Genomic DNA, 20,993 nt, shown 5'->3' on the forward strand with positions numbered 1-20,993 from the left:
CTTTTAGGCATTAAAAAAAACAACCTGATTTTCAGAGGCGGTCGGACTGAAGGTGGTGGGAGGCAGTGCATTCCAGCATGCACAGGGAGGGATGTGGATGGCCTGGTGGTGGGGCCACAACCTGGGCTGATGTGCTTGGAGGGCTGGTGGCCCAGTTATGTCACCACAAGGCCCCAGAACAGCAGGGGCAGGATCTACGGTCGACCCCTTTGCCTCCAACTTCCTTGTGAAGGGCTAGAGCAGCCTCTGCTGCAGGAGAGAAAAGATGCTTTCCTCAGGCTGTGCCAGGCCAGGGTCTATCAGGGATGCCAGCACTGCCATGAAAAAGATTGTACATTTTTGGTTCTCAGCATGTTTTCTACCCCTGGCTGTGCTCACTGCTGGGAGAGGGAAGGTGGGAACAGCCTGTCCCAGCAGCTCTGCCGGCACGGGGCTGGCCAGAGTCCAATGGATGGGGCAGGCCAGGGTTCCCAGGCATGGGACAGGCTGCCACTCCAGCGACATAGGAAAGACCAAGGTTCCCAGGGCACAGGACAGGCTGGCACCCCAGTGACGTAGGGCAGGCCAGGATGTGGAGCACTAGGACAGAGGGTCAGGCAGAACACAACAAAGCGATGCCTCTGCTTGCTGCTACGAGAAGGGTGGTAGCCTGAGAAGAGCCAACGCTCTCTGCTCCAAGATTAATTTCCCAGATAAAGCTGCATCTGTCCACCACCCAGGAAGAGCAGGGAGGGTCCCTTTTACAGTAGCTGGGAAAGAAATGGCTATTTTATCAACCCGAGCACAGAAAGGCATTGTTTCACATTGTTTTCCTGTGAATGCTGGGAGAGTCAAGAGGTGGCACCATGGTGGGGGAGGAAAGGAGGCAACAAGGTCAGAAGCGACGCCCAGCAGAACTCTGTCAGACTTGGCTTTGGCTTCTCACAGAGCTTGGCCAGGAAGGCAGGGACAGGCCACTTACCATCCCTCTTCTTCCCAGCGGCCTGACCCACAGCTCTGGCTCTGGGCATGTCCAGGAACTGGGGCCTGGCCTTAGTATCTCCTTCACCAAATTCAGCAGAACCAATGCAAGCCCTTGCTCTTCTGGGGACTGTGCATGGATGCATCAGATTTCATCACCAGATTTCTTCCTTACAGCTTCACTGATGTTTCACATTATTCCTTCTACTCCAGTTAACTGGAAGTAATTCCAAGAAGGGGTACAGCATATTGCTGAATTGGTATCCACTTGTCACAGCAATGCTATTTAAGCATGACGTTACTTGCATGTTAGTTCCCTTTCCTGGGGACATCTTTAATATTCACATCACTGAGAAGATACTTCATACAGACACAGAATAAAACTGGTCTGTGCAACTGTTCATTCATGTTCCTGTCCAACCCCAGGCTGTGCAGCACATCACCCACAACAGATGTACTCAAAACACCAAATCTGCACCATGAGCTGACTGGCACACCTTCCTGGAGAAAACATTTTCAGTGACTTCATATTTTATAGTTAAACTCCAAATGAAGCCATGAAAAGGGGGTCAGACACAGAGAAATACACATTTCTTTCTATATTACCCTATGATAGAAATATTTCATTATAATTTTTTTTTTAATCTCACTGGAAAAAGAAAGGAAACAGGAGTAGGTTGGCTTTCCCAATGGATTTCCTAGAATCAAGTGAAGGTGTCTTAGTCAGACTTTATCCCAAATTCCCCCCAAACAGATGAGTGGGTGTCCTGGAAGGGTGGGAACCCAAGATCAGCAGAACTCTTCTGTATTCTGCTTTCTTCCCACAGAAGGATTCACACAGGTGAATATTTCAGTCTTCTAAGGAGAAGATTAAACTCAAACCTTCTACATCTTGAAGCTAAAATAGAAGCTCTGAAGCACACCAGCTGTTACACTATTTGACAACTCTTATCCCAGAGCCTGCATCTCATCTTCCTCTAACAGAAGGAAGACAAAATACAGTTTACCTTTCTTCCATCCCGTATTGGTCATTGGACTTCATCTTTTTCTGCCTGGTTATTCAACACCTTTCACTGAGGAATATGCAGTTTTGACCCTGTGGAAAGTGTCTGAGAGGGTGTATGTGCAAAGCCTCCCTTACACACTTCTCAGTGCATTGCTGACGGAGTCTCTCACTGTCCATGCCTTTACAAAGTAAGGTTATTCTTCCCAAAGCATAGAGTCCATCCATACTTCAACATATCAAACAATAAAGTGGTTTTGTGGAGGGAACAGTATCTAATAATCTACACATGGCCATTACACTTTAGTCTTGAACTGCAAGCCATAAGCCAAAAATGTGATCACATTTTTTGCTCAGTCCAACTATCATCTTCTCTCACTAGTATGGCATAAAAAGTAGAGGACAAAAGTTGTGTTCAAGCAGAAGAGAACCACAGTACACCCCTAAAATGCTTTTGGAGGAAAAATATTCTAGAGTTATCTTGCTGTTAAAGGAGTAGCAGCATTTATTATATACATATTTAGCACTATCAAATAACCTAGAATTTTGCAACATGTGTTATAAATGCAAAGATTTAAAGTTAAACAGAATTTAATTTAATGCACTTTTGGATAAACAGTTTCTTTTCCAATTTATCAACATTTAAACATCTGCTTGGCCCATAGTAACTTCCAGAAATGTCCCACAAGCTACAAAAATGAGCCATCCAAAAACATGACAGCAAATCACTGCTTAAACAACTCATGCTCACTCACAAAAATTTACTCATTCTTCCAGTAGACTTCAGATTTAAGAGATTTCAGCATTTTTTCACCTTTGAAGGTGAAATCCTGCAAACTGTTATAACTTCTAATATTTTTCTGCACATGAACACTATCTTATTTACTGTTGTAAAGTAAAGCTTTAGGAGGAACTCTTCTGGTAAATGAATTAACTGCGAGAATTTATTCAATGCTTTATACCACAGAAGTAGCTATCTTGGAAATAACCAAGGTAAAGCAGTTGCAAGAAAGCACTACATGAAGCAATTAAATCCCCCTCAACTCTGCCTTAAGTAACAGGCTTGATTGAAACTGGCTTCTGCAGTGTCAAACTAAAATGGGAAACTCCAAAAGAAGAGCTCAGAAATACCAGTTTTCATCTCTCATAGATCCAAATCTGCTGCAGTTAATGTTCCAAAGGTAATGGAACTATTTTCTTCAACAAAACCAGGATCCAGTCAATGAGAGGTCTTGTCTGGTGTAAATACCCAACATATTCTGATAAAGTACAGAGATATCCCAGTTCAGCCTTGGACTGTAAAAATTGAAGGAGAACTGCCATGGGAAGAGAGATTCAGTTTTACTTCTGACATTGTCACATCCATTTCAATCTTTCTCTGACTTATATTTTAACTTGCATTATCCTGAGGTTGTGACAGCACTACTTCAAGGTAATTTCCACAAAGATATGACACAAGAGATGTTTTCTTTGCTCTCAGCACAGTCCACTAGGGACTAAAGCAACAACAGTGCTGAGATGATGCGTTTGTTGCCTGCAGAGTCCTCAACCTGCTCCTGAATGAATCAGGGGAGTCTGTCTCGCCACAGTGCACAGATGCGTAAAACCTCTCTCCTCAGCACCTCCAAGGCTAAGAGCTGCTCTGTCTGCCCACAGCTGACACCTCTGCATGCAGGCTGACTGAACACACTACTATGTGCTCTCTGTGGCCTGGCTTTTAGGCTCTTGGCCTCAGCAAGTGGAAACATACACAAGCGAGCAGCATACACCTCATTTTACCATGCCTGGAAGAGAATGAATTCAGCCCTATTTCTCCAATCCCAAAAATGTTCTTACTCACAGAAGCAAGCCCATACTGTTTAGGGGTGTAAACTCTAAGTCCTACACAACAAGGCAGGGGATACCTGTCTGCCATTATACACATCACCCTTCAGGTATCCATAACAACCTGGTAACAATTCAGCCCCTACTGAAGCAGGAAAAGAGCATCTCAACATGGATAATCCCTTGTTTAGTTTAGTACAGTTTAAACAGTGTTTGCTTTCAAAGTTTAGAAAATCACTACAAAGCAAAATTACAGCTTAGAGCATTTTGTGTTTGTAGAAATCAAACCCAATTCTTAATATTGCAGATTTGTTAAAAAACACACCAATTTGCACAAATTGCTTTTGGTATTTACAATTACTTTTTAGAAAGTCACACTTCCTCAAGGTTGAAAAAAACCACAACACATAAAGACAGCTTTCAAAATTATTCTTTCAGTGCCATGTGACTAATACACACCATGCTGAATTTTAGGGTCCTGTATTTATATGGAAGTGCAATTATGCAAATACTGTTTTCTTCATTGTTGATATATTCTGGGACCGGGATTAAAACTCCTGGTGCAAAACTTCCTTTTAAGGAGCTGTAGAACTATCTGTGTAGTTGCTCTTTATCCATTCACAAACACAGCCTTGTGCATATCTGTGTAGCTGAGTGAACAGCTGAGATGCCCAGTGGGAAGACAGAAAATTGCCCAAAAAAAAAAAAGTTTGTGGTGTCCTTCCTTATTTTTAATCCCTATCATGAACTTTGCAAAATTTTCCATCTGTAAATGGATTAAAATTGGCAAATTTCCTTCAAATAATTTCCTAGCTTTAATAATGGTAGCTTGAAGTGAAATTTCAGATACCTGCAACTTTCTCTTGGAAACAGATACATAAAAATCAAATCTCACTGATCTTAGATTGTAATATGCCCTAACTTGTACTCTTGTGTCTACCAAGCTATAAGCCTGTAATTTTTGTGGGTGGCTGATTTTCTTTATTTTCTTCCAGTTTTTCCCCACCAGTGGACCTCACGACCCACTTTTTTTTCTGGCCAAGCATGGTAAGAGGTGACTAATTATTGAGCAAGTTGCTCAGATAGAGGGGAAGCCTCGGGTCTATATGAAGCTCCATATCTTCCCAGTGGTTAAGGCAGTCAGCAGTTACCTTTGGCCTCTGTGAGCTCAGCATTTTCCAGCTATTCATCTTCACTTCCCTAAAGAGCTCTATAAAAGTTAACAGCACAAACAATACGCTAGAGATTAACACAGCTCATATAAATACAAAGCAACCGCCTGGCCATGTAATGATTTTTCTCTCCCAGGGCAGGGTCTATGGCAGGAGAAGCTTTCACAGACCTTTGTGTAAATCTGGTCCTTAAAAAGACAGGAGAGATCATTGTCATCATTGCCATTGCACAGAAGTTAACAACAGTCAGGTCACCAACTACTTTGGGATGCTGGAAAAATCATTGGGAACAGCATTCGTGTTTCAATTTCTTCCCTGGAACAGACTTGCTTTTCTCAGCAGATTCCCCTCACGGAACATTATTGTAAACAACTGTCCTATTTTTATGCAAATTCATGTTCTGCTGGAGATAAGACAGTAATGATAAATTCTTCCCATTTCCTAACACTAGATGAGAAAAACTTCACTCCATAAAGAACCAAAATTGTAATATCAGAGTGTCATTCTTAATGGGGGTGAAATATATTCCCTTATTAGCAGGAACAGAACATCATTTGTTCTTGTAACATGATCTGGCTGTCTGGAAAGAAAAATCCCAGTTAATCATTTTATTTTATTATATTTTTTCCAATGACTGAAATTTACACAAATGAAAATAACTAGGGATTCATCATGGGTTGGCAACACTTTCAAATTAATAATGAATGGTGTCACATCTCCTCTAAATTAATAACTACCTTGACAGACAGCTAATAAACACTGCAGCAGGGTGCAGCAGCCTCCTACACATTACAATGTCCCCTGAGTCTTAAACGACAAAGGATGTGCAGATTAGGAACGTTTCTCATTTGCACAAATTAAGCCCCAGCTCTGCCTTACCTTGTCTCCTTATCCTTGGGCATTGTGGGTGACCCATAGCCAAAGGCCTGCTTGTCCGCGGGAGAGGGCATTGCCTCGGCCATGCCCGAGAGGCCGACAGCACTCCGTGCTTTTGCATCCGCAAACATGGGCGGTCCTGGCTCCTTTTTGAAGGACTGGCGGCTGGGAGAAGACCTGTCAGGCTGGAGGGTGTGGGCAGGAATGTGAGGGCCATGGTGAGGATGAATATCGATCATTCTCATGTCAGCCACCCTGTGGGGTGAGGCTGGAGGTGTTTTAGAGCCAAGAGTGGGCAAATGGCTCTCTGGGTACTTTCGTGACTTTTGTCTGTACAAGGACTGCTCCAGCATTTCAGGCTGCATAGAGGGGTTGCAGTAAGTGCTCGATGACCTCATGGCACTGCGATGGTAGGCTACGATGTGATCGGGGACATCAAGGGGGTGTCCAGGGAGTGGTGCAGCCACACTCATCCTCCCCTCGTGAAACAAGTAGGGGTCGCCGTACAGACTTTCATTTCGGACCAGGGTAAGGTTTTTGTTACTCATGTCCTCATCTGGCTTCACGTCCCGTCTCTCCAAAATGGCGCTTGGGCTGGGCGATATAGAGCGCGAGGCTGGCACGCTGGAAAGCCGGTCCCTGGGGATGGTGGCATTGCCTGGCACACCCATGGGCCGGCCCCCACCATAGGGAATCCTGGACGGAGAGGGAGGCATGGAGTGGGGCACTGGGGTGGAGGGTGGAGAGCTGGGCATCACATGCAGAGGGTGTGTGGCAGATCCAGGGCGGGAACCACTTGGGCCGTCTCGTCCCGTATAAGCAATTTCCCTCTGCATCTGGAAAGAAAAGGAAAAACACAGAAGATATAAAATTACTGAATGAGCAAAACATGATGTGGGTTGTCTATGGAAAATTAGGAAATAAAAACAAACCCTCAAGACAAAATAATTTTACATCTGCATAAATAAAACACTTTGGGACCTCAGTGCCTAATGAAAATAACAACTGTAAACAGCAATAAAATGGGCTGTATGTTACAGGAATATGAGAGGTTTAAAAATGCTTTTACTTATGCAAATACCTTCTCACCCTAATCTGATATTCACAGCTACTGAAGCTGAAATCAGAGGTTACGGTGCCACGTGTTTCAAGTACATGTAGCCAGTGACAGACTTAAACAGTTTATTGATCAGACACACAGGCTAGAGTTCCCTGCTTCCAAAGCAGGATAAAAATGCTGATGCTCTGGCATCACAAACATACCTGAAGTCCTTAGACAAGAAAAATAAATATTACAACTAATTGGCCATTTTCTTCAGTGCAGGATTTAAGTTTTTAATGACTTGATATGGTCTTTATTACACAAAGGATACACAAAGCATAGAAGAAAAACCCACACATTAATTGACTACAACATAGTCAAGTTATATGAAAACAGTTTGACCCTATATAACATGTGCCATTGCAAAGATAAGAGTGATTCAGAGGGTTTGTGGAGCACACGCTCAGAAAGTCATTGAACATTTTATCATAGTTTTTTAAGCAGCAGTAAGGAACAAGCAAGCAAGGAAAAGAAACGAGAAGCTTCCAGTCCAGATGTATTAGTGCTTTGTTAAGAGAGGCCTTGGCAAAAATCTGCAATGGATACCTGTGCTTTTTAGAGTGTAGAATCTCACTCTGACAACCATGACCTCTCTAGATGGCTGAACACTATCAATGACAGACAGGAGAAATTCTCCCTCTAGAAAGCATCATGTGCCTGCTCTGGTGCCCTTGGGCTAAGGAGGATGAAGAGGGAAATGAAAAATTCAGCTAAGGACCAACTACATAGGAAAAAAATGTATAGTTTCTAAAATTCATGCTGACAGTTTTCAGCCTCCCTCTCCATTACCTCCAAGGGATTGTAGAAAACTGTGTATCACCAAGCCTGACTCCACACTCCTAAAGTTACAGAACACAAAATAATGTACATTGGATGTTGCTGATCTGAAGTCTACACAATTTTTCTCCCCTCTCACTCCTTGCTTTGATAATGTGACTGGATTCATTGAAGTTACAGTGATCCATGGCAGATCAAGCAAGAGATTATTCCTCCCCCACCACAGGTTTTTCCACTGGTAAGGGAATTGCAGTGTTAGTATATAAACAATAGCTGTTCTTATCACAGCAGGTTCTGCACTCAGGAATTAGAAATTACGTTCCCCAGGGCCGGAGATCAACAGTCTGGAGAAACAGGTATCAGAAAGAAGTAAGGAGATAACCTGATTGTGGCCACAGCAATATTAAGTAAGTGGAACAGAACAAAGGTGTGCACTGGGATAGGCCTTTTATGAGCCAGACAAAAATTATGAAGCCAAACAGGAACATGGCATAATTTTTTCATTTGCACAGAGAATTAATCTAGTCTGGAATTTAAAATAAGACATAATTAAAATATAACTAAACAGTATTAATCGCTTTGTAAGAGGGAATTCAACATATTTTCTATTGGCTTGAAGAAACACTGCAACGTACTAAGCCATATTGTGTGTACTGACTCTGGCCCTGGGCCAGCAGAACAAAACAACTCCTACTGACTTGAGCAGCTTTAGGAACATGTCTTCAGGGACAGCCAAATGCAGATGTTTTATACCAAGAGAAGAACACAGAGAAAGAAAATGTTCCTAGATTTCTGCTGTACAAGCTACACCATGCCCTGTTTAGTCGCTTCAGATAAAGCTACAACAGATGGAATAGTATCTGTCAAAGAAACCACAGCCACTAGGATATGCTGGGTTGAAGTGAGAGGAAAATTCCAATGTTACCTTGCAGAGAGAAAATTTCCATGGGAAGATTTGAAAGGTTTAACTTCCCCTTACTTCTGGATTTCATATTCCTGTATATGCTCATTAATTTCTCATAAGTCAAAGCAATCTGTTAAAAGAAAAATTACTATTTTCCACCTTAACATCATTTAGATGGAATACTTTAAGACAGAAAAGAATTTGAATATGGGACTATTGCTCAAAATCTTGTGTCTGAGTACATGTTATATATCTGATGTATATAACATTATTTACTTTTGCTTTAATATAGCACTTGGTGTACACAGCCTCAATAAAGGCTCCCTTGGGCTGGGCAGGGCACAAACACCTGGGCACCCAACCCCTTTCTGAAAAGTTCACCTGCTGTTTTAAGCCAGGACTCAGGCCCTGGGTGGAGTGTACCAAAGGGGAGACTTTTGGAGCCAGAGAGTCCAGGCTGCCCAGGAAAGATTCACCAGGGCATGTGGGCTGGGCAGGGATCTGAGCTGGTTCCCAGGAGCCAGGCAGCTTCACCCGGTGGATTACAGTGTCTACTGCCACATGGTTGGTATTCCCTCTCCAGATTCTTTGCTAATGGTAAGTTTAAAAATGTGAAGGATGGTCTATTCTTGCTTCTCATCTGTTGCCCTTTGGTGTGACAGCCTAGGCACACTACTCTCTCTCATATATATCTCACTTTCTGCGCTGTTTTTCGTCTTCCATCCTTCACCACAAAACCCCCGTGTTGCTCATTAAATCCCATATTCTTCTACGTAGGCTATCTTGAGCCACTTGGCATGACTCAGGGACAGAGAAAGAGGATATTGGGTTTATCTGAGCCTCTAAATACTGGGTGCTGTCACAAACAATTGCTTTGAGGGCAAGAGGAAGATTTTTTAGAGAAAGGACAGGATCATGTGCTTTTCGACTGCAGCCATGTAATATGTTTGCCTGAGGGTGTGGTTTTCTTTAGCACATAGCTCTTCCTTGTTCTTACTGCCTACAGAACTTACACCCTTGAAATGGAAACTTGTCTTATCAATCCTTTGGTTAAAATATGGCAAACAGCTAGCACCCATTTCCGTATAAAACATTTGAGGGAAAATCACATCATTGAGAATCTCTCACTTTCCATAGCAAAAAAGATTACACTATGTTTAAACATCTCCTGTGGAGGTTTTTGGTCAGTCTAACAAGACTTAAGACTGTAAGATAAAGATTTTGGTAATTTTTTAAACAGGATCTCTATATACTAAAGAGTCAAGATTATACAAAACCAGCTATGTTCTTTATTTCAAAGCTTATTGGCACACTGAGTAACTTGCTAGATTTTGAAAATATCTGTTGCACAAAGTCAGCAAACCAGTTATCCATCCACCCGAGTGGATACAAGGAGTCTTGCTCCTGGTGGCTCACAGAGAGGACAAGCAGAGCCAGTCCCTCTGCATCCAGCAGACAGGGCACGCGGAGCTGTGCCTGCGCACGCACCAGGGCAATGCCAGCCAGCACCCGGCACCAAGCCTGCCGCTGACTCATGAGCACCACTCCAACCCTTCAGCTCACCATGCAGCTGGATACCAGACATACAGCCTGACTCAAGCCATTATCTGCTAAGATGTCAGAGTGAAACTCGGGCAAAGGGAAAAGTAGGCCAGAGTTTCTGACCTGGCAGCCCTTCCCACTGCTCTCCTAGGCCTCCTCTACATCACCAGACAACACAGCAATTGGCTTTGCCCCAAGTTTTTCAGACTGCCAAAATACCTACACAGACCATGTTCCTGAGATGGAGGTTATCCATGCACCCTCTTGGAGACACTGGGGAGTTCCCAACAGACTCCATTAATCACCTCTCAGCCATCTGAAGCTATTATTTTTCTTACTCTCTCTTTGACACCCTGCATTTCCCTGAGGAAAGTGCACCTATGCTTCTCAAGCTGGCTCACCCAACAGTAAACACAGGACACCTGCAAAGAATTACATTGAGACCTTGGAGTCTATGATGAAAAAGCTACAGAAACACTAAGTACTGACACAAAACTGATAAATTAAACTGTTTGTAAAGAGATCTTTTATGAAAATTGCTCAACAGAAAAAAAATCCTCTAAAAAGTAAGGCAATCCTTCACTTTTCTAATGAGGAAAGACTTAATTAAAGAACCCTCAATCCAACAACAATAGAATCCACAAGTTTGTTCTTTTTCATAAAAATAAATTGACAGCTTTACTGTACTAGTTGTCCAAACCGCTCAGCTTCACCATTAGTTGCACTATATGATAACACTTCTGTCATGACTGATCTTTCATTCCAGTTGGATTTGGAGAGCTGAAAGCACAAATCCACTTTTGAAAAACACCCAAACACTTTTATACAGTTTTTGTATTTCTAAAATAAGATAATTTACAATACAAAAAAGTGCACTTGAAAATTACAGAATTGGTAAACAGTTAAATGAAAATTTTAAGTATCTGTACGAAAACTATGTCTGAAGCCAAATCACACATCACTGAGAGGCTGTCACACTTGTCTGTTCTTGCTTTCTCATAGAATGCCTTCTAGTTCCTATAAATTTCCCCATTCTGTTGGGTCATTACAGAAGAAAAAATCATGCTGGTTGCAGTTATGGGTTCCTCCAGCTGCTTGACGCCATATTTGAAAACTTCAAACACATTAGCATAACTTTTAGCTGTTTCTGGTCAGAAACTTTCCAATGACATGTACTTTCAGCAGACAACTCTAATCCAAGAGAGCGGAAACGTTTCATAAAAACTTCAGTAAAGACAAAAGCTGGGAAAAAAGCACCCAGCAGATTTCAGTCAACAGTGGTGTTATTTCTTACCAAACATCCCTTGAGTGCTCTAGAGCTTTGGCTTTCCAGATTTGTAGACCTGCGTCAATTTGGTCAGAGTCTGATCTGGGGTAGGGACCCCAGTTCTTCCATGGTCTCTTCAGCAGGGTGGGTGCTCGGTAGTTTGGGGTTACCGAGCAGTGAGACATGCCGGGGTTTCAACAGCCATCACTCCTCAGCAATGCTTCCAGACTAGAAGCTTACTTGGCAATTTTGGCTAAGAATGGGCCCTCTGATGCCCAAAAAAAGGTTTCAGATCACGAAACTGCTGACCTTGCCTAAGTTGGAACCTGGTCTCAGCTGAATCTGACCCCACAGTTCATGCTTCTAGGAGCTGCCAGGGTTCACAATTGTTTTTCATTATGGGGACCACATGCTGGTAAAATGAAACTGATTTCAAATGTTCAAACTTCCAATGAATGGGGAAGTCCAAGACCCAGCTTGCTGCTCTTAACATTTTTCTATATTTTTCCATGTTTCTACATATTTCCATTCTTTTTTCCTGGATAATTTTCCAGAAAAGGAGTTGCAGAGCTCCCTAAGAAATCTCAACACTTATAATTAATTTCCCAGTATTAGCATGCACCTAGGTTTCAGTTTTTTAGGTCCTTTTGTATAGTTTTGGTATGTGCCCAGCTGTAAAAATCTCTGTATTATGGTGAAAGGAGAATTGAGATAAAAACTCAGACCATCTATGAAAGAGAACCTTTCTTTTTCTAGGGACTGATTACAAATATGGTGGATTTGTCAAGGGAATCATTGGGTTTTTCTTCTTCCATTTATGCTCTTAATTCCATGTTTTTTTCTTTTCCTTGACAAACAACAACACAGTCAGTCAATATAAGATGTTTGTTAGGATGAGCCTGTGATGGTTAGTGATGGTGAAATCATCCAGTCCTCCAGTTTCTATGTTCATAGATTACTGTTTATTTTGTCCAGGCTCAGCTAGCTAGCAGTTGACATGAAGAAAACAGGAAAACCAGAAGATGATGCTCCCTATCTTAGGAGGTGGAATTTAGAGAACATAAACATGACCCTCCAGAAAGGAGGCATCCTGAGTGAATCATAATCAGGTGTTGTCACCACACTACTCAATATCGCTGTGACATCCAGTCCCCACATCTTTCTCCCAGTTGTGCAGGTGTGCACAGAGGTTATGGCAAAAGCACTATTTGATCCTCAAAAGCAGAATTTTTAGGACACCATACTGTGGTTACCAATACACTGACCTGAAGCTCAGACACAGCATCATTTCCCTTGCCATGCCATAGAGCACCAAACACATTCTTAACATTATTCTCCCTTATTTTATACATATATGTTTAATGCACACTTGTGTATGAATCCAGTCCCTACAGTGATCCAAATGTTTTACCTCAAGGTATTTTACATGTCTCAGTATGTCCTTTTATATCCCTGACTACATGTAAGTTTAATTCATACCATATCCTAAAGCTCCCATGGGGAAAACAAAGAATACCTAGTTCACTTTTTACTGAATGTAAAACAGATCCATAAAATTCTAAGCTAACCACAAAACAAATGTAATGGTAATATCAAAAATAATGTTTGATTCAAGGCTTCACCTTGCCTGTAAGTCAATGTGCATGCTGAAGATGGATCATACAAACAAGCAGAGAGGAGAGTTTTCAGACCAAATCCTACACAGTCTGCTCTTTGGGCATAATTTCTTCAGCTATCCTGATGCTACCCTGAGTATTTGTTTTCACTGTTTAAAACACCAGCACTCTTACTACACACTTAGACAACACTGTTGCCTACGGACCAATAAAACAATCTTTGATAAGATCTTTGCTCTAAAATAATTAAAGTCACTTACTGTTTCTTAAGGAAATCACTCAAATGGCTACAGCAGTGAGATGAACATTTGGTTCCACTTCATCTAATAAAGCACTTTTTGTTTTCAGTCTTGAATCCCAATCCTTGGTCTATGGTATAATATTTTGTATAGCCATGTCTTCTGTGAAAAGGTTTCGAAACAGGGAAAATGTTCCGTGTTCCCTCTGCTCACAACAGGCCATCTTGCTTTATCCGGTCATCTAAGCAATGCTGTTTCAATAGACTGAAGTACTTTTCCACGTGACAAGCCTGCGATTTCTCCTCCCCTTCGAAATTAGTCACTAAATAACCTCCTTGGCATGTCACCCAGTCACAAACTGTGCAACACTATGTGATTCAACTGCTCAATCACTTTTTAATGTGTGCCTATAAGATGCACAGAAAGAGACTAACATTATGGAGTGAACCACAAAAGAGACTCACAAAGGGGAAAAGGCATAAATAAAATAGTGAGTAACCTCTGTTTCAGTAACACAGTGCATTTCAAAGGCAACGAGACATATACATATTCAACAACAGGTGAAGACCTCCAACTATTTAGCAAACCCAGTAGACAGAATTTTAAGAAAAAAATTTCAGTAGTTATAAACCTTAGAAGATTTTCACCTCCTCAGATTGGCAGTGACACTGTATAAGGAAGAGCAAACTCCTCCCATTGAGGAGCTGTCTACTCATTAACCAGGCACCTGAGCCACTTGGCGAATCTGAACTTCGGGATCCCCATAAATCAATCTCATTGTTATCTCTGCAGCACACCACATAAGGCATTATGATTGGTTGTTAGGGTTTTTTTTGTTTGTTTTATTGGTTTTTTTTAAGAGGAAACAATAGAGAAGGTAAATACATTTTCTAAAATTAGAACAGAAAGGATGCTTCACTCCCTTCTATCTCCTCACACAAAAAGACCATAGAATATGGAAACTATCTCCTTAAAAAGACAGCATTTATAGCCTAAAAGAGATGACACTTTAATATCATAAGGGAAAAATCTCATGACACAAACCCTTCCCCGTCCTGCAGTTATCTTCTGCTTTGGGGGGGTTGGTTCTTTTGCTCTTGGTTTGGATTTTGTCTGATTTTGCTTTTGTGCAAATAAAAAATTGCCTATATCATCATAAATGGCATTCAAAGGAATAAAAATACAATTTAAGCATATGATCATGAGCTAATATTGCTGTGCAGAATCAGTTCTAATGGGACCTTACAGAAGTAGCATTTCTGTTTCACAATACTGCTCTCAGCCACTAGTGAAGGAGGCATCATTCATTTCTGGTATGAAACAGCAATTTGACACTAAGCATTTAAGTAACAGGAGAAAGATCAGAGCAGATCTGGTAGCCAAAATTAAAAATCCAGGTGTTTCACCCCTTACTACCCCCAGCCCAGCATCAGAGAAATCTTCCAGATTTCTAGACAGCTGCTGTGAATTCAGATTTGTAATGTAAGCTGTAAATTTGTAAGCTATTATTGATCTTGACTAGACCTTTACTAGAACCTTATATGAAGTGTAATAGTAACAGTTTTTTCATAAATATAAGAAAAAAAAATTTTGTCATAAATGCTTACTTTTCAGTTTCCCCATAAATATATTAAAATTATTTTTATTAAATATTTGCAGTAGCACTATAATAAAGTATTATTATGGCACAGAAACAATGTTAAACCTATTTATTTTTATTTCAAATTTAATCAGTCAAGGCTTGTTTCTTGCAGTGTAGGGGTAAAGCAGTATTTACCATTGAAGAATCTGGTTTATATTTGGCAGGTTTAACCAACCAGTCAAGCATCCCCTTTTAATGAATGAATGTATATACCTGACCTAGTTAAAAAGCTGCTTAGGTTGGCGGACCAACCCGACTCAGAAACATCAAGAGTAAAAAATACAAGCAAATTCTCCTAGAACACTTTAATGCTACATGTGCTTTTCAGCAGTTGCAGAGAATATTCTTCTATCCATGCTCTTCCTTACAGGCTAACAAACCTGAAGTGAGAAATAACATTATTATGCTAACATGCAGGATAAAAAAGATTACTGTATTTTGCTAAGTTTCCATGCAATGACTTGCAAGCTAGTAGGCTGCATATTTTCAGTAATTGGACTCCAGCATGACAAAGTATATCCCAGAACATCAGACTGGGATATAACTAGTTCTCCATACGTTTGACATGATATGCAAGAGTCTTCATGTATGTCTGATGCATACAAAAAGCTTTTAATTAGATGAATTAATCTGCTTTTAATTTTAAAATACATTGGGCACAGTTACATCATTACCAAGGCTGTAATTTAATTTGTAGGTTCTAACAGTGCATACAAACAATTCAAGCATCACTTTCCATCTCAATTACTTTATCAGAGCCCTCAAGCATTATTTAGCTTGCCATCTATTATCTATTATCCCGTGTATAATTATATGCCATATATTTATTTATAAAGTACTGTACAGAACAAGAGCTCCTTTTCAGTTCAAGCCCCTGTGTAAACCAAGGGTATGCCCCTAAGAGGCACAACATCCTAGGCTTCACTGAGACCAAGCCTGGAAGTTTAGGTTAATTTAGGACTTTAAAACCGATGTTAACCGAAACTAATGACAGGCTCAAGTTACCACAGACCTGTAATGCCAGTCACCCTCCTTTCTTCTACATCATTAACAATGTTGGTCTGTTGGACCTTTCCATCAATTTGTTCATCACATCAATTTATTTTCTGCTTGTGTCCCTCATTTTGAAGCAGAAAAAATGTTAGAGACTAAACATCAGTAGAACACACAATTATAAAGCCAGAGAATATTTTGAAGTCTACTGTGGGGTATATACGTGTGACATAGACATAACTTATTGCTTGACTGCTGATCAAAGTTCTTTCTGCTCCTGCTAACAGCTCTTTTGGTTCCTATGCCTTTAATAATACTTTAATGGATGGAAATAATTAAGTAGTTAATGCCTTATAGTGCTATAAACAACTATTTCCTTGACAGAAAACAGGGAAGCACTTACAGTGATTGCTGGTCACTAACTCATGACTTGGTTTTGTTCTCAGCACTCCAGAACAAAGCTTGTGGTGGAGTCAATAGGGTTTTGCTTAAATTCAACAAGTTAGTTCAGTCCAGCAGAATCCAAATGGAAAGACAGTTTGCTGATGACAGCTTTTAGAGCTGAATTACAAAGAAAGCGTATTTTCTCCTGTGTTTGGGGGTTTGGGGTTAGGATTTTGGGTGTGGATTTGGGTTTTGAGGTTTGGGTTTTTTTCTGCCAAGGAAGTTTCTACCACCTCACCAGTCCTATTGCCCACCCAGCTTCTAATTTTTGATCCAAGAAACCAGCAGTTTGAGATGATGAAGACCCATCTGTGGAGTTGTCTGCAAGATCTCCTAAATCTGCTGGCTCTGATACACAAGACTCATGAAGGCAGCTGGGGAACTGCCATCAGCATCTTTCTTCTCTCTGCTTAGGGTGGCACCATGATATGATATTCAATTTCTTCTATGAAAGGAGAGTGATCCACCCTTAGCTTTGCCTCCAAAATACTCAGCAGAGAAGAAAAAAGTGTTCTTACCTCATCCTGATCTCAGGTCAGTTGCTTCCCCATGGCAAAAATGAGGGAGCAGAACACAGCGCCCCAGACTGCTGTCCTTCACAAAGTCACTGAGGTAACACACCCTGGCATCCAGCCAGGCTGTGCTGCTGCCACTCTGCACTCCACACTGCTCTCCATGACCCTGAAAAACTCTCTCAAATCAGCCTTGACTTTTTCACATCAGCTCTTCAGCCCACTGGCCATGTTTATACCTACAAGGAAGTGTGTGGTGTTTCCTTGAAGACTGAAAATCCTACAGAAGCTCTTTGAATTTGAGACACCAAGCTAAACAAACAGGGAAGGAACAGAACAGTTCTGGCTGCCTAACACATACTGGATTTGAGATTATGTGCAGACCACACTATCTTCTCCTAAACATGCATATTGTTTGTATTCCCTCTGTTTACTGATTCGAAAGGCATGCAGTGAACAGATATGCCTTGGGGTAAACACAAGTACCATAAAATTCTCTTACTCCAAACTCCCTAGTTCTTACAACATAAATGCAAACAAACAAACAAAAAGCCCTCTCTCACCACAGAGCACATTACTACTGGCTAGAATGCATCACTGTAAAGGGGACAGGCAGCTCTACAGCGTCACTGCTGGCAAAGCAGCACTCTCACTAGAACAGCTGCAGTTTGCAGTGAGGAGCAACCTGTGTGCAAAGCCTTTCAGCCAACCCACACTCCCAAGAGAATGGTGTTGTCTTGTAACCTGTGTATTAACATTATGTACATATACATACATATATGTTTTGCATAGTAGCAGTAAATTTTTGGCCTGTCCTTTTGTGGTGACAGATATGTATAATCCAAAATTTTTGATTTTTAGAGATTAAAAAAGTTAAAGGCAAACAAGTAAAAGTAGGAACTCCTCTGCTGGAAACTATAAGCCTCTCAAAATTATTTTTACGTTTACTAGAGCAAATAGAGCCAGCTCTCACTGGAATTGCATGAAGAAGGTTCTGCAAAACTTAACTATTACATCAGGTCTGCAGTCTGTCTCTCTACCCTGTAATTCAAACCTCATGCTTCCCCCTTGTTTCTGTACTAATTTAAGCAAGGGCATTTGCCTAGCTATAGGAAAGTATCACAGCATGTATCACAGACATATATGCATTAAGCATCTCTCAAAAAGTCAAGAAGCAATATTAATTGCTCCGGATTGAGGATTTTTCTCACCTAATGTTGCATTAAAAGAAAGTCATCCAGACATCCTCCAGAGTCAGCTCATTCCCCTAGAGCTGGGTGGGACGAACTGCCCTTCTGCATTCCCAACCTCTCACCACTGACTGCAGTGGGCGGCAATTTCTACACTGAGCTTACAAGGATTAGATTTTTAAAAAATTCTTTATAGTGAGCCTGCCCATATGTCTTTTCATTTAGCTCACTTTCTGCTCTGCTTCTCATCCTACCTTTTTCCTTTTTCTCCCCCTTCTTTATAGGGAAGCTGAGATCCTATAACTACAAAGTACAATGACAGCTTCATTCCATCTGCTGCTTGCTGATCCATGCAATGGACATTGCTGTGATCCACTGTGGAGAATCCAACCTGACCTGTGGTTCCTGTTTTATTGAACTAAGAATTAAGCATCTCTCTCCTGAAGCTGGTAATAAACATTATTTATCAGCAGAGCAACAGAGAAGTACATTCATTTTCCTCTTCCTCTGTCCTACCATTAGCACACTTGTTTATGCCTAAACTTTCTAACTTTTTAAATGCAGAGAACTGAGCTTGTGGCATGAAATCTTTCCTTCTTAGTTCATAGGTAATGCAGAAATATTAATAAAAAGAAGCAAGTCATATATTGCAGACATTTAACTAAGACTTAACTCATGACTTGGACTGATGACCTTAAAGATCTTTTCCAACCTAAATGACTGTGATTCCCTGAAACTGGGAAGATAGACAGGAAGTAAAGAAGAATTATGTGGAACGGTAATAGGGAATTCTTAGTGTAGAACTACAGAAGGAAGGAAAAAAGACAAAACAAAAAGGGAATGAGACAGCGTGAAGGATATTAAATAGGGGTTTGTGAAAGATGAAAGTAATACTGGAGATGGAATGCTGAGAAATTAATAGCGACACAAGAAAAGCATAATAAATAAAAAAAGAAAAATAAGAGACTTACTTAAGCTGGGTAGATAGGAGCTGATGAGAAAAAGAGGAGTTAAAGAGACTGTAGTGTATGAAGGAAAAGTCAACAAAAAATTCAATGAAAGAAAGAAAAAAACAGAATGAAGTGGAAAAACATGAACTAATGCAAATTTTCTTCCGTGCTAGAAGATTTTGCATTACTTCTTGTTATTACAATGCTGTAGCCTAGCACAGCAGGCATGGGAGGGAGAGGGCAAGGAAGGAAGGAGAAGAAGGACTAGGAAGAAGAACATCCAAGATAAACTTATTTAGTTTTGTTTAATAGTCTGAGGCTTTGTGGGGTTTTTGGCAGGTGTGGTCAGAACACGAGGGTGTTTTTTAGGAAAGAAGTGAGCAGAGCACTTCAGGTAAATGCCAGCTGGAGTGACCCATGAATGCTTGAGAACATGGGAAAAGAAGCTAAGACCATCACTTGCCTTTGCAATCCACTCTCACATTCAAAACAAAGATATTTGAGATGCACTTTAAAGCTATAAATGGCTTTTGAAACCCAGCATTAGGTTTCAAAAACTAGTTCAGCCATTACCACTGAAGATGGTAAGGTTCCAAACAGCTTCATCTCCCTCAGACACTGTGAGAAATAACAGCTTTCTACAAGTGAGGCCTTAGTGCAGCACCTCTGAGAGGCCCCGTGCAGTGGGACTGCGTGCTGAGAGAGAACGCTGAGGTGGCTGCTGCCCTCTATACATGTCTGGTAGTTAGAGGGGGACAACAGAAACTCTGGTTTGATGAAATCATCACCAAGCTCTGGCAAGTGATGAGAAGATGTCATGTGTGTGTACATGCGCATGTACATGCAGCCTTTACTTCTCAGAAAAATTTTCCCCTTATCAATTCCATCATGTTATCAATCCCCTGACCACACAGATTTACAACCACAAGAACACCTGCACATCAAGAGCTCTTTGGCCATCATAATGTTCGATGGCCCTTCCCATTCCTACACGGAGGTCACCTTTTTTTCAGGTGTAAAACAAGAAGCAAACAAAAAAATAAGAGGAAAGCAGTATCGCTGTTCTTCCCATAAAACGGTGAGCTTACAACATGCATCCTCTTAAACATAGCTACAGGAATGGATTCTGTATTTGGACTAGCATGGTTATACCTGTACTGAACCCGCTGTCACAGATTAGCTGTCAGTCAGACAACTGTGACAACACACTGGCTGAACTGTGCTTGGAAGGGAAGGGAGCCCAAGGCCACTTGGAGGCTGACCCAGATCCGCCCCATGAGAGCTTCCAGTCTAGCCACACTTTAGGCTTTAGGCGAAGTGAGCAAAAAGATGGATGAGATGCAGCACATTTTGCATTGATTGGCCTGTCTGAAATCACAGTGCCTCTGTGTGGAACTTTATTTCCCCAGCAGCATTTCATCATTTCAGCTATCTCCCTGCTACCAGTCTGCATTGCTTTACTCCTGATTGGCAAGACAAACACCCAGATCAGTTAACAGGCACTCATTTCTGCCTATTTACGTATTTAATTTCCTATGAACAAATGAAATGTGAGAGTTAAAAAAAATGTTTAGATTATCCAATTAAGTAGAGAGAAGTTAATAAATTTCTCATGCTTTATTTTCCTATGCTTCCTTTGTGTACTATGCAGACAGAATGGTGAGTGCACTAAGAAACCTCCTGGCATTTCAGCCAAGATTTTTCAGGGTTTTATCACAAATGACAAAAATATAAACACACTAAAACATAACACATTTCAGTCCTAAAAAGGTCGAATTCACATAATTACATCATTGGTTTGCCAATATCCACATTTATCTCATCAGTATAGCATGGCCCACCCATTCCATAAGCTATTAGATTGTTTGGATTGAATATAAAAAAGCTGTTACTGATATATTTTTCTAAAGTTAACATTATGGCAACCCTCATAAATAGTGCTGCATTCAAACCAATTGTTGCTTTTGCTTCCAAACCAAC

General features: G+C 41.0%; 1 protein-coding gene across 17 annotated transcripts in view; it reads right to left on the bottom strand.

Moving 5' to 3' along the window:
• Window positions 1-20,993, bottom strand: part of KIAA1217 — a 187,368-nt gene that overhangs the window by 53,661 nt on the left and 112,714 nt on the right. For all 17 annotated transcript variants that reach the window (XR_014226671.1, XR_014226672.1, XM_082287610.1 and 14 more), the window contains one exon: window positions 5,839-6,671. Coding sequence is in view for 15 of the 17 variants with exons in the window: in XM_082287610.1 (XP_082143736.1) it covers window positions 5,839-6,671 (833 nt within the window). In the remaining 2 variants the exon portion in view is untranslated. The remainder of the gene's footprint in view (window positions 1-5,838; window positions 6,672-20,993) is intronic.

Source organism: Coloeus monedula, assembly GCF_965178545.1.
Source record: "Coloeus monedula genome assembly, chromosome: 1".
NCBI lineage: Eukaryota > Metazoa > Chordata > Aves > Passeriformes > Corvidae > Coloeus > Coloeus monedula.